Here is a 13,720-nt window from a genome sequence, read left to right as displayed (position 1 = left end):
TGGCACAGATAAGTTGAACAGATCCTCTCTACGACCTGAAATTAACAAAGAAAAAAGAAGAAGAAAATTATATTACAATAAAATGCACGTCTCCAACAATTCCATAATCCCAAGTCACAATCAGGCTTGCATCTTATAAAAGCCAGGGAAATTGACTAAAAATAGTTTAGGTTATTTGTACAAAAAATCTACTTATTTTCATTTTTGTGAGTCAAACCTGGTTTTAGTTTTCTTTGCAAATGAGACTTTTTCCCCATTTTCTTTTTAATTTTGTCGTTATGTCGTTTAGTATCCCGTTAAATAGGCTTACTATGTTTGACAACGCACTTGCGGCAGCCGTTGTCAGCCATTCAACTCTCTCTCTCTCTACAAGTTTTCCTCTCTCTTATTCTCCTCTCTCTCTCTAGCTATCGCCAATGACTCTACCCATCAGCTACAAGGAATGCCGCAAATCGGGTGCTGCCAGTTGGTCGTGAAGGCCTCATCGCCACTATCATTAGCCTTCCACCTCTTCTCTCTCTAATAGTCCTCGGTGACTCTACCCATTACCATTGGGAAATGATTCCAACTCCCCACCACCCTCTCTCGGTGAGCTTTCTATGTTCCTTTGTCTTCCTTCTCGCTCTCTTTCTTGCTCTGGTAGGTTGGAGAGTTGAGCCCCGACTAGAGATTGATCGATGACTGGGCAGTTGTAGTCAAATCCATTCCCCACGACCTAGCTCCTCCTCCCTTCTCCATTCTCTCTCCTTCTCTCTACTCTCTTTCTTCTTCTTCCAAATTCTTTCTCTTCCTTCCTCCTCCTAGCCACTATGCTATCGCACCCTCGCATCGCTAACGGTGGTGTAGCATCATCATGCCACCATCAGTGGTGCAATTGCTGAAGATGCCAGAGGAGTTATTGTAGCCATAGCTACAAGGGTTATCAGATTCCACCCAATCGATTGTGGTCAGTGCTTGAGGGCACATGACACATGGGGTTGAAAACTGGTCGGATTAACTTCGACTCGCCTTGCTATCCGACTCGATTTTGGATCATATTTGAATAAAAATTTTCTATTTGATTTATATACGGATATAATTTTTTTAAAAAAAATCGGATACTGATTCAGATACGGGTCGAATATAATTTTGGACTCGGATACAGATATCAGATATCCGTTTATCCACATATTTTTTTAAAAGATTTGTAGTTTTTAGTTTGCTTATTTAAATAGTGAATATTGATATTATTACTAATGATGTGTTATATATTATTTGTAGAGATTAATTTCTCTAATTTTATATATATTTGACATAAAAAAAATAAATTTTTTATGAAAATCGTAATATTTTTGTGTTAATTACGTAAAAGATCATAATTAGTTTAAAATTCAATTTCGAATTCGTATCCGGACTAAAAATATGAATCCAAATAAATATGGGTTGACCGCTATCTAATCTGTATCTAATTCGTTTTCACCCCTAATGACATGCCATAACCCAAGTGAAACAGGATCATTAGGGCTATGCTCAACCAAGCTAGGCATGACATGCTAGCCCTTTTAGCGTCGTGGACTTTTTTTCTTTTTCTTTTTTTAATTTTGATCGTTTTATACACACAATTAAATTAATTAATGTATATGACAACTTTCCATTAAAAATCTAATATCATTCTTAACGAAAATAAACTTCTCTCTCCTCATTTTTTACATTTGCAAGAAATCCACAGCAAGGAAGTTTTAGTCAAAGAGGGGAAGAGCATGATCTGTCTGTCAAAAAGGAAATCCATTGAAAAATTCAAGATGTTCTACAATTTTAGCTGGAACTTCTGTAGTCCTTTCTGTCATTTAGGTTATAGAAGGTCATTTCTGTCTTCTTCTCTCCCTCGAAGTCTACATATAATACATAAAACTGTCTGCATTTTTGCCTCGTCATTGAGAAGAAAATGGAACGGCCCAAGAGTCACTCTTCTCACTTCTTGCTTCCTCGTCGATTACAACCTTGCTCTTAGGATCGAAAATGCCAACGGGCTGTAGTCTAGAATCTACATTTGTTATCTGTCTCAATGTGAGCTATCATCATATATAAATAGGCAACAAAGTATATTAGAGTGTCTCCAACGGATGGATGCAAAGGCTCTAAATATGGAGTCAAAAATGGAGCAAGAGTCCGGTGCACTCCATCACAGCGGACTTCATATTTATTAAAATAATAATATAATATATATATATATATTTATATTAGCTATATTAAATTACTTAATATGTCCTCTTAATGTTATTATTTTTTAATAAAAAATATATGGTTAGAAAACTCATTGAGATCTCTAAAATAAGACTAATATTCAATAGTTTTAGAAGTAATTTTAAATTATTAATTTTTTAATTAAACGCATCGAAATTACATTACACGAAATAAATATCAAAATAAGCATTACATGTTATTAACTAGAAATATTAAAATTATATTACATAAAATAAGCAAAAATTAACATTTCATAATAAAAACAATATGACTTGTGTGATACTACACAATATGACTGTGGAGGATGAATAGGACGAGGAACCTGATATTGTTGATTTTACTCAATCTCCAGTCGTTGAAGAGCTGGATGCCAATGATGATGAACGATTTCAACGATTTCTTGCTCGACATAAAAATATCCAAAATAGATGCTCATTTTGAGCTTCGAAATGCACTGATTAAACACTTATAGTAGAGGCACGAGAATGAAGGAATATAAATTTTAATATAATTTTTATTTGATGTATTTCATGTTTGATGTATTTCATATCTGATATATTTTAATATTTAATATTACGTTGGGAAATAATTTTGAGTAATTATATTTTAGGACACATAATTTATTAGACTCATTTTTATAAAAAAAAATTTAAAATTTAAATTAAATCAAAAATAATTTAATATTAGACTCATTTTAAAGGACTCGATGAGACATTTCTAATGGTATTATTTTTGTTAAAAACCGTTTAGTAAAACTAATTATATACTCAGTTTAACTAACTAGATTATTTAATAAAGGATATAGATGAAATTAAAATTATTGAATGCAATAATTATCGAGCAAATTTAGTATTTTTAAAAAGCTAAAAAGATAAATAGAGCCGGACTCCATTTTTTTGGTGGGGCTCAAAATTTGGAGCTCGTATTGGAGCCCGGTTGGAGCTCCCCAGGCTCTAAATTTGGAATTTGGAATTTGGAGACCGGTTGAAGTTGCTTTAAGAGATCACACACATATATACATATATATGTATTGTTTTTGCCCAATAGGTAGGGAAGTTTTCTCATACTAATCTATCAAACTACTCTTCTTGACTCGGCATAACTTAGATTATTTTATGTCATAGTTACCATCTTTACTGATTCCTAACATATCCGATGGAATTTACCATAATTGTTGGTACGTACTAGCTAAGGGAAGATACATGTATCTCATTTAATGTGTAGGAATAATCAAATATGGCAACCCAATTTTTTTTCAAGCATTACAACTCACTGTGGTATGAGAAACCGAAAAATTGATGTGCAACAATCCAACCTTGTTTACTGACTTAAAACTATTCCCAATTTTGTCTTCTTCAAATCCTTCACCATTCCTTCTCTTTATAATGTCCACCTTTCTTCACATCTCTCTGGTATTAGCAATGGAGCATGAGTCTGGCCATGATTGCCATGGTCACGACATTAACCAAATACTAGATTTACCAACAAAATTCTCTGGCCACCGCCTTGCCCAGTCGGAGATCATAAACCTCCCCGATGACATAAACTCCATTTGCAACCTTTACGCCCTCGACAATGATGATGATGATGAAGAGTTGTTCTCCATGTTGGATGATCTTGAGAAGTGCAACTCTTCTTTTGAAGAACTTTCCCAATTATTAGAAGATGAGCCCTTGGAGCCGCTATCTACAGAGGCTATAGTCGATCCTCCTCATTCGCAGGATAAGAGTTTAGCTTTGAGTTGTGGCGGGAGGCCGAGGTTGAGACCAAGGGAGACGCACAAATATAGCCAGTCTATCGATGAGTCTTTCTCTTGTAGCTCTGAGTTAAGTATGGAGGGGTTGTCGCCGACAGAGAAGAGGAAGGCCATGCCAGTAGAAAAGCTTGATAACATTGCTGTTGTAGACCCCCAGAAAGCAAAGAGGTTTAATTAATCTATTTGTTATAATGATATTGAAAAATTAGAAGTCAAATCTGATTGTTCAAGATATTATTTGATCTTCATTATTTATTGTCAAGCTATATGACTTACTTTAATGTTGTTTTATATATAATTGTTTAAAGCTATTTTTATATATGCCCATCATCATCTTTGTCACCCTTCATTATCTCTCACCTTTATGCTTCTAATTATATTATCTCAAATTCTATTTGGATAGTGTTTGCTCCTTGTGACAATATTCGTTTCACTGACCTTCATTCTCTGTGACAGGATGTGGGCAAACAAACAGTCAACTATAAGATCAAAGGAAAAGAGAATGCAATATATGACTGTGCTTGAGCAAAGGGTGCAAGCTCTACAAACGGAAGCCACTATTTTGTCCACTCAGATATCCTTGGTACAGGTATGTATATATATATATATATGTACGATATCTCTTATTATAAGGAAAGGAAGGATAAATCAAGAAAGCTTAATCAACTAACTTGTAGAAAATATTGATATCTTCCGAGTAAGAGGAAATTGTAGGTAAATGCTGCAAATAGGTTTTAATTTGTTTTCACTTTTCATTTTCATTGGCTTGCATTGATAGAGTGACACTACTGAACTGATGGCTGAAAACACTCAATTGAAGCTGCAACTCCAATTTGTTGAGCAACAAATTTACTTCCAAGATGGTAAGATTTTACTATTCAAGTATGCTACTCAGCCTTGTTTTATTGCTAAGTTCTCCTCACTTATATCCTGATCAAATAAATTTCTATTGGTCTTTAAAGCTTTTGCATCTATATTTTTGTCATCTATATAATGTTCAAGTGTTCTAGCTAGTTATTAGAATAACCTTGTAATACTATATGTTTTTTGTATGCCTTGCTTATTATTGTTAGGAGAAGGTGATGGTAAACTCAAGAGAAGAAGATTGTTCTCTTAACACTAGATGAAGTAGATAAAAAACTTTAAACTTTTCTTCATATCCTTGCACAAGATAAGACCACATATATATAGTGGTTTACATGACTCTTATATATACTATATGACTCTTAGTTATCATATATAACTCTTTGATTTTCATCATCTAGAGAATCCAAAGATTACTATCATTTAAAGGTATACAAACACTAAGAGTCACCTCAAAACCAAAGCATTTTTTTTTAATTCTATACTAGCCAATTAATCTAATTGACTAGTCAAATGGGCTAGCTTAATATTCTAACATTTTCCTCTTAAGCTAAACCATTTCCACACCGAGTTTCTTCTTCAATTTGGTGAAGGTATCCATCTTGAGAGCTTTGGTGAGTATGTCTGCTAATTGATCTTGAGTCTTGCAATACTTGACCTCGATCTCACCATCTTTGACCAAATCTCGAATGAAATGATACCTAACTCGAATATGCTTGCTTCTACCATGGAAGACCGGGTTCTTTGTGAGTACAATTGCTAATTTGTTATCACAAAATAAATTTGTGCCTTTTCCTTGTGGATGCTTGAGTTCTTCCAAAATCCACCTTAGCCATAATGCTTGACAACCTGCTAACGACAAAGCAATATACTCTGCTTCTGCAGTAGACAGAGCGACAACATTTTACTTCTTTGAAGACCATGAGATTGCACCGGAGCCGACATTGAAAACATAGCCGGAAGTACTCTTGCTATCGTTGGTGCTTCCACCCCAATCACTATCACAATAACCAACTAAACATGAATTGTTAGTACTTTTATAAGTAATACCTTCATCCAATGTACCACTAATATATCTCAAAATTCTTTTCCCAGCATTCCAATGACATTTTCTTGGTGTTTCCATAAATCTGCTTAAAAGACTAATAGTGCACAAAATATTTGGTCTTGTACCTGTTAAATACATGAGACTACAAACAAGACTTCTATAAAGAGTAGCATCTACAGATTTATCATCACCTTGCTTGCTTAATTTTAAGCCAACCTCCATTGGTGTGCTTATAGGTGAAGCACCTTCCATTCGGAATCTCTTCAAGAGATCCGTTGCATACTTCTTTTGTGAGATGGAAATTTTGTCTCCACTTTGTTTAACTTCAATGCCAAGAAAGAAATGTAGAAGTCCCATGTCTGTCATCTCAAATTCATGCATCATGCTTTTCTTGAAAGCTTCACAATAATTTAGACCATTGAAGATCAAATCATCAACATAAATGCATGTAATTAAAAACCCACCATGTGTACCTTCTTTTGATTGTAGCCTTTTGCTACCAATCGAGCCTTGTGCTTCTCAACTTCACCTTTTTCATTCAACTTGGTCTTGTAGATCCATTTAACACCTATTGGTTTGTGTCTAGTAGGAAGATCTACAAGATCCCAAGTATCATTTTTTGTGATTGAATCAATTTCTTGATCCATAGTATGCCTCCATTTTTGTTGGTCTGAAGCCTCCTCAAAAGTGATAGGATCTGCATCAATAAATAGTGCAAAGTTGCTCATATCATCATATGATACTTCTCTTGCAGCTTCATAGATATCTCTAATGCTTCTTGTCTTCCTTGGAAGAGACTCCGATGATGAAGACGTTGAAGATGACGTGGAAGAAGAAGACAAGGAAGTAGGCGGAGCCCTTTCTTCTTCTCCAAGATCACCATCTTGACTTTCTTCTTCACCTGCAATAATAGAATATTTTCTTTTCTCTTTTCCATCCCACCCCCAAGATTCTCCTTAATTAAATTTTACATCTCTTATAATAACCTTCTTAGTAAGTGGATTAAAGAGTTTATAGGCTTTGGACATTTCACTATAGCCTATAAGAATATATTTTTCAGATTTGTCATCCAATTTCTTCCTTTTTTCATTAGGCACATGCACATAGGCAATGCTTCCAAAAACCCTCAAGTGAGCAACACAAGGCTTGTGTCCACTCCAAGCTTCTTGAGGTGTCATATCATGCACACTTTTGGAAGTTGCACGATTCAAAAGATAGACTGCACATGCAACGGCTTCGGCCCAAAATGTATTAGGCATTCCTTTTGCCTTTAACATGCTTCTAGCAAGCTCCATAATAGTCCGGTTCTTCCTTTCCGCCACTCCATTTTGTTGTGGTGTATAGCGAGTAGTAACTTGATATTTTATGCCATGCTCTTTGAAGAAAGAGATAAAATCTTGTGAATTATATTCACCTCCTTGATCGGAACGCAAAGTTTTTAAGATATATTCACTTTGCTTTTCGACTAAGGCCTTGAATTCTTTAAACTTGTTCAATACATCTCTCTTTTTTTGAAGAAAATAAATCCATGTCTTTCTACTATAATCATCAATGAAGGTAAGGAAATAACGATTACCTCCAATGGATGTTGTGTGCATAGGGCCACATAGATTAGTATGAACAAGCTCAAGAGGTTTGGATGCTCTCCAAGCTTTTCCACTTGAAAAAGAGTCTCGATGATGTTTTCCAAATGCACACCATTCACATACTTGATCATGTTGATGAATATTTGGCATGCCTCGTACCATATGTTTCTTACACATGTGAGAAAGAGAGCTAAAACTCAAATGACCATACCGGAGATGCCAAAACCATGACTCATCCTTTATGATGGTGTTGAAGCATGGAAGAACTTCACTTTGTATCTTCAAGGGAAACATCTTGTTTGGTGTCATCTTCACTTTAGTTATAAGAATATTGTTCTTGTCCTTAATTTCGCATGAGTCTTCCTTGAAGAGAACATCATGACCTTTAGAAAGAAGTTGTCCAACACTCAAAAGATTTTGCTTAAGATCTAGAACATAGAAGACATTAGTAATGTATTTGACACCTTTATTTGTTTTGACAAGAATGTCACCACTCCCTTTGACCGGTAGCTTGTTGTTATTGCCAATGTGAACCTCACTTTGGATAGATTCATCCAAAGTGACAAAAGCATATTTGTTCACTGTCATGTGGTTACTACAACCACTATCAACGTACCAAATATCATTAATAACATCTTCTTGTACATTATAAACAAGAAAAAGAGAACCATCATCTTTCTTTTGATCATTTCCTTGAGCATAGTTCGCATCTTTATTTTCCTCCTCGGCAATTCTTTTTCTACATATTCTTTTTATATGGCCATATTTGCCACAATGATGACATTGGACGTCTGCATATCGTCCTCGTCCTCTACCTTTACCTCTAGTTGAAGTAGATGAGAATGTATTGTCATTTTCATTTTCTTAGCCTCTTCCTCCATTGTTTCTACCTCTCCCACGGCCAAAATGCCGTCCTCCTCTCCCTCTAAACCTCCTCTCAATGAAACTTGAGATTGAAAGGCTTGCTCTAAGGAAGGGGAATCAAATTGATTCATGCGATGTTCATAAGATTGGAGTGATCCCAATAAACTTTCAATGGAGATAGTAGATAAATCTTTAGATTCTTAATAGCAACAACAATATGCTCATACTTTTTAGTTAAATTTCTAAATTTTTTTTCAACTACTCTTTGGTCTAAAATTTTCTCACCATTAGTCTTCAATTAATTAACAATAGAGATTACCCGATTGAAGTAGTCTTCAACTACTTCAGAGTCCTTCATGTGAAGCGTGTCAAATTTGGTCGAAGAGTTTGAAGCCGTACCATCTTCACCTTCTCCTCTCCTTTGTAGGACACATTGAGTATAACACTAGATGAAGTAGATAAAAAACTTTAAACTTTTCTTCATATCCTTGCACAAGATAAGACCACATATATATAGTGGTTTACATGACTCTTGGATATACTATATGACTCTTAGTTATCATATATAACTCTTTGATTTTCATCATCTAGAGAATCCAAAGATTACTATCATTTAAAAGTATACAAACACTAAGAGTCACCTCAAAACCAAAGCATTTTTTTTTGAATTCTATACTAGCCAATTAATCTAATTGACTAGTCAAATGGGCTAGCTTAATATTCTAACAATTATTATGTATGATCATGCATGCTTATAATACTGATCAAGGCTTATATTTTACCTTTGTTGTTCTTGCAGCCCTAAATGATGCCGTGGTAAAAGAAATCGAGCGGCTAAGGATCACAATGCTCCTAATGTCATCATGTGTTGGAGCTATGACGAACCTTGAAGAACCCCCATACGAAGAACTACAACATTTATATTACCACAACCAAGCTTTGCAACCACTCTTTACAGAGCAGGAACTCCATATCCTTTCACAAGATCAACTCACATCGCAAGAGCATCAGACTTGATTGCATAAGACAGTGTACATGCAGCAAGAACAACAAACACTTGCATACCTAAGAATGAAGGGACCAGTGACTTGGCAGAATATAAGCGATGAGGGAAGTTGATCTAGTAACAACAATTGCTCTTATTTGGACATGACCTAATAACAACAATAATTCTTAGACGGGTCAATAATATGTTACCTTTAGCTGCATTTAGTTTTCTTATCAAACTTAGTTCGGATGGTTAAATAATTCTCACAAACCGGTTTTAATTGCCTTAACAATATTGTAGGCTGCTTTTCTATTCATCTTTGGTCTATGTTCCAATTAAATGTATTGTTTGCTTGTGACATGCTTTTGATTTATGAACTTGAAATTTTGCAGGAGTAATGGACTAGATTTTGGGTTTCTTGTCTAGTTCTTGTTAACATTTGAATTGATGAAACAAGAAGAGAGGATGAATACTATAGTATCAGCATAACATCTCCACACAAAATGATAACAAGAAAAAAAAAATAGAGAAATGAACATTCTACTGCATATACGTTATAACCTACTTATCAATTATAATTTATTATAAAAATATTGTGGAACAAAAAATGATATTTTCTTTTTTGGCTATGCAGAAGGCTGTGAATGAGAAGAGTGACGAATTGGGTGCAAAACCAATTCAGGAACAAAGACTATAAAATTTCGACTCTTTTATCTTTCCTATGAACACATGTCTACATTGCCATTTTCTAGCTCTTGATCTTATGATGGGGTCACAACACTTTACACATCCATCTTGGCGGATGAGTATTTTATTGAGGCAGAAATAGATCGAGGCCACCTTCTTTGATTTTTTTTTCCCTCAAGTTGATGCCTCAACATTACTTGATCTCTCAGTTTATTTATTCATTTTCTTTTTCTTAATCCTAATAGTTCTTTACTTGGGTACTCAAATCTTTTTTTAAAAAAATCCTAGCTTGTTCTTATGCAAAAGTGTTCTAACAGTAATAGTTTGTGATTGCTTAAATCTTGATTGACCATCTAGATCATATAAATTTAGTTTAACCTCAGCACCTTCTCATTTTTTCCTGGTACAAGAAACACATTATATGACATGTATTGATACCATTACAGTTTGATAGTTTTGGTAAATAGGCTATTCAACTGTGTAGAACTTGCATCATAGTTTCAACATTTATAAATGAGCATTATTTGTAAGTGTCCTTGTAACCGCTAAATTTATAGTACCTGATTTTTTTACCCTTGTTGATAAGAGTTTTTCCACGTTAAATTTATATTGTTTGTACATGCTTCGTTCTTGACTTTAGTTTGGAAAAGGTCTCATTAGTAGTGTTCTTCGTCTAGTAAAGATTTAAAATTTTAATTCTATTATCTAAAAGTCAACTATATTCTACCATTATCTACATTTGATTTTCTTCTTATCAACTAATGTTTGTCGTAAACTAAATATTTTGTTAATTGAAAATCCTAAATTATTTCTTTTTACTCTTCTTCGTTATACCTTAGCCTAGCCTTGGTGTGAATAGGACCTAGCACCATCTCTGACAACGCGTTCCCCAATTGAACCAGCAACTAGGTGTGGCTAGCTCGACATGGAGGCAGTAACACTATTGTCATCAACCTTTCAACTGACCCTCTCTAAAAATTTTGCTCTCGTTCTCCTTTCTCTCGACCCCTCTCTCTAGCTACCCCCAATAACTCCACCCATCACTGTCGGGAAATACTGCAAATCAAGTGTTGCCAGTTGAATGCAAAAGCCTCATCGTCACTATCGTCAGCTCTTCCATTGCCTCTCTCTCTCTTCAAAGTTTTGCTCTATCATTCTCATCTCTCTCTCTCTCTCTCTCTTTCTCTCAATCTCTCTCGAATTGCCCCCTATGACTCTACCTATCACCACTAGGAAATGATGTCAACTCCCCATCACCCTCTCTCGGTGATGTCTCCATCCTCTCTTCTCTCATTTGCTCTCTTTTCTCTTTCTTGCTCTGGAAAGTTGGAGAGCTGAGCCCCTCTAAGAGGTCGATCAATGACTGGGCAGTAGCATTCAAATCCATCCCCTATCCACCATGACCCAACTCCTCCATCCTCTCTCCTCCCAACTCTCTCTCTCTTCTTCTTTCTAATTCTTCCTCTTCTTGGTGGTGCAGCATTTCGTGCTGCCGATGGTGGGGATTTCATTGAAGACACTAGAGTAGTCATTGTAGCCATAGCTACGAGGGTTATCATGAGATTCTATCTGATCAATCTCTAGATTGATTCGATCAGAGAGAGTGAGAGAGAGGTATACTAGGGGTTGACGATGATGGTGAGTCCTACATCCTGCTAGTTGTAATCGGTTATTCATGGTTGGCGGTTAGGGGTGTGTGACACCCCACAAGTGAAAAGGGCCATTAGGGCCGGCCCTCTTCAACCAAGCTGAGCATGATAGGCCAACCATTTTGGCATCTCCGTAACAACCATACAAAAATAATTAGGTGCACATGTGCCCGGCATGTGCATCGACTTAAGGGCGCACACATGCGAGGCACGTGCAGCCTTTTCCTCTCTTTCCCCTCTATCTTTTCTTCTATGGCTCTCTTTTTCTTTTGTTTCTTTTCCTTTCTTTCCTTCTCCATGCCCATAGCTCACTCTTCCACTTTTTTTTTCCCATTGTGTCAGAGCGCCGCCGGAACTGCCGACCCTATGGATCGAAGCGTCAGAGCTCCCTCATTCCCTAGGTAAGTTAGATCTACAATTAATTAATTAATTTTGAGTTTTTCCTCCGGTATGCTCTCCTCTTCGCGAGAATGCCCTCGGTGGCATCCTTTGGAGCCCTTGCGGCTGGAACTGCTGGGTGGCTCCTCGCTTTGGCCGATGGCTTTGGTGAGGCGGTTATCACTATCAGCTGCCTTTGATGGCTAGTGGCCGGGACCGCCGGGCAGTAGGTGTGGGTGATAGGCCACCGACGTTGACGGTAGAGAGGAAAGCCATATGAGAGGTAGGAATGATTGGAGGCAAAGAAGGTTGAGGATGGGGAAGCTAGAGACAAATGAGAAGACAAAGAAGATGTGTTCAATAATCAAGCATAACTTAAACTGAGTTGCTCTTCACATTTTATATTAGAGGCTAACCTAATTCAATTTGACTCACTCATTTGGCCAGCTTCTGCTAGGACTCAACTAAATCTGAAAAACCCCTAGACACACGTATGTATCTAACCTTTAGGCAATGATATTTCTCGTTCGCTTAAGTAAAAGTCGGAAGAAATATTAAAAACGAAAGTAGAGATGAACGCCAAGATTTTAACGTGGAAAACCCAAACGGGAAAAAAAACCACGGATCCAAACTCGGATCAAAACCAATCACTATGATAGTAGCAGTTACAAGACTGACTCACAAAACAACCCGTCGATCCAAACGAGCTTCCCCTCCTTGTCGTTGGGGCTTTTAGTTACATTATTGGCAGCTGCCGCCTCCTTCATTGACTAGTTGCATGCTGCTTGGTCTTAGGGTGAGGAGCCACATCTAAGGTGAAGGCTGATCATGGATGGGTTGATGGTGGTGGCAAGGTGAAGGCTAAGTGGAGATGGAGGTAAGCTCAGCTAGGCAAATATAGTGGTGGCAGCAGGTGTGGGTGATAGGCCACCGACGTTGACGGTAGAGAGGAAAGCCATATGAGAGGTAGGAATGATTGGAGGCAAAGAAGGCTGAGGGTGGGGAAGCTAGAGACAAATGAGAAGACAAAGAAGATGTGTTCAATAATCAAGCATAACTTAAACTGAGTTGCTCTTCACATTTTATATTAGAGGCTAACCTAATTCAATTTGACTCACTCATTTGGCCAACATCTGCTAGGACTCAACTAAATCAAAAGACCGTTCATTTATTAAACCAAATTTGGACTAACTCATTTTAAAAGCAAATAAGAAAGATAGACTTATTCAACTCAGTTGGCCCGCAAACTCAAGCTAATTAGCACTTGAACTTGGACTCGGATTTAGTCTAGTTCGTAACAATTCACCTTAAAAATAATGCTACATCCAAACCCCATAGAATAAAATTGTCGTAGTATATTATTGAAGGTCCAGATACATTGTGGCTATTGGCATCCCTAGGAAGATATTTATAGTTGCACATATTACAGTTGCCTTTTCGTTTAAATAAAATTCAACGCAAGCTCCTTTTGAGTGTGATCTTGATTTGCCATGCCGCTCATTGTAGTTTAATCCCATGATTCAGAGGGGCTATCTCATCCACTATTTACATAAAATTTAATGAAGAAAATAAAGTTGAAGATGCAAAATATGACACCATTTATATGCTTAGAGTTAAATATGCCAAATTTAGAAGGTGCATGAATCTTACTCAATGAGTATGATTTGAAAAAACTCC

General features: G+C 36.4%; 1 protein-coding gene across 1 annotated transcript; it reads left to right on the top strand.

The window, feature by feature from the left end:
- The first annotated feature begins 3,644 nt into the window (after window positions 1–3,644).
- Window positions 3,645–4,913, top strand: LOC140768418 (transcription factor RF2a-like). The gene is made up of 3 exons (XM_073108682.1): window positions 3,645–4,147; window positions 4,436–4,568; window positions 4,758–4,913. Exons 1-3 carry the CDS (start codon window positions 3,645–3,647, stop codon window positions 4,911–4,913), a joined length of 792 nt encoding a protein of 263 aa, XP_072964783.1.
- The last annotated feature ends 8,807 nt before the right edge of the window (window positions 4,914–13,720 follow it).

Source organism: Typha angustifolia, chromosome 10 (genome assembly GCF_048772165.1).
Source record: "Typha angustifolia cultivar Huaian chromosome 10, ASM4877216v1, whole genome shotgun sequence".
Taxonomy (NCBI): Eukaryota; Viridiplantae; Streptophyta; class Magnoliopsida; order Poales; family Typhaceae; genus Typha; species Typha angustifolia.
This window is presented reverse-complemented; position numbering and strand designations above follow the sequence as displayed.

Coding starts and splice junctions, on each gene's coding strand:
- LOC140768418 (XM_073108682.1), top strand. CDS start 3,645: ATGGAGCATGAGTCTGGCCATGATTGCCATGGTCACGACATTAACCAA. Junction 4,148..4,435: donor GACCCCCAGAAAGCAAAGAG/GTTTAATTAATC, acceptor TCTCTGTGACAG/GATGTGGGCAAACAAACAGT. Junction 4,569..4,757: donor CTCAGATATCCTTGGTACAG/GTATGTATATAT, acceptor TTGCATTGATAG/AGTGACACTACTGAACTGAT.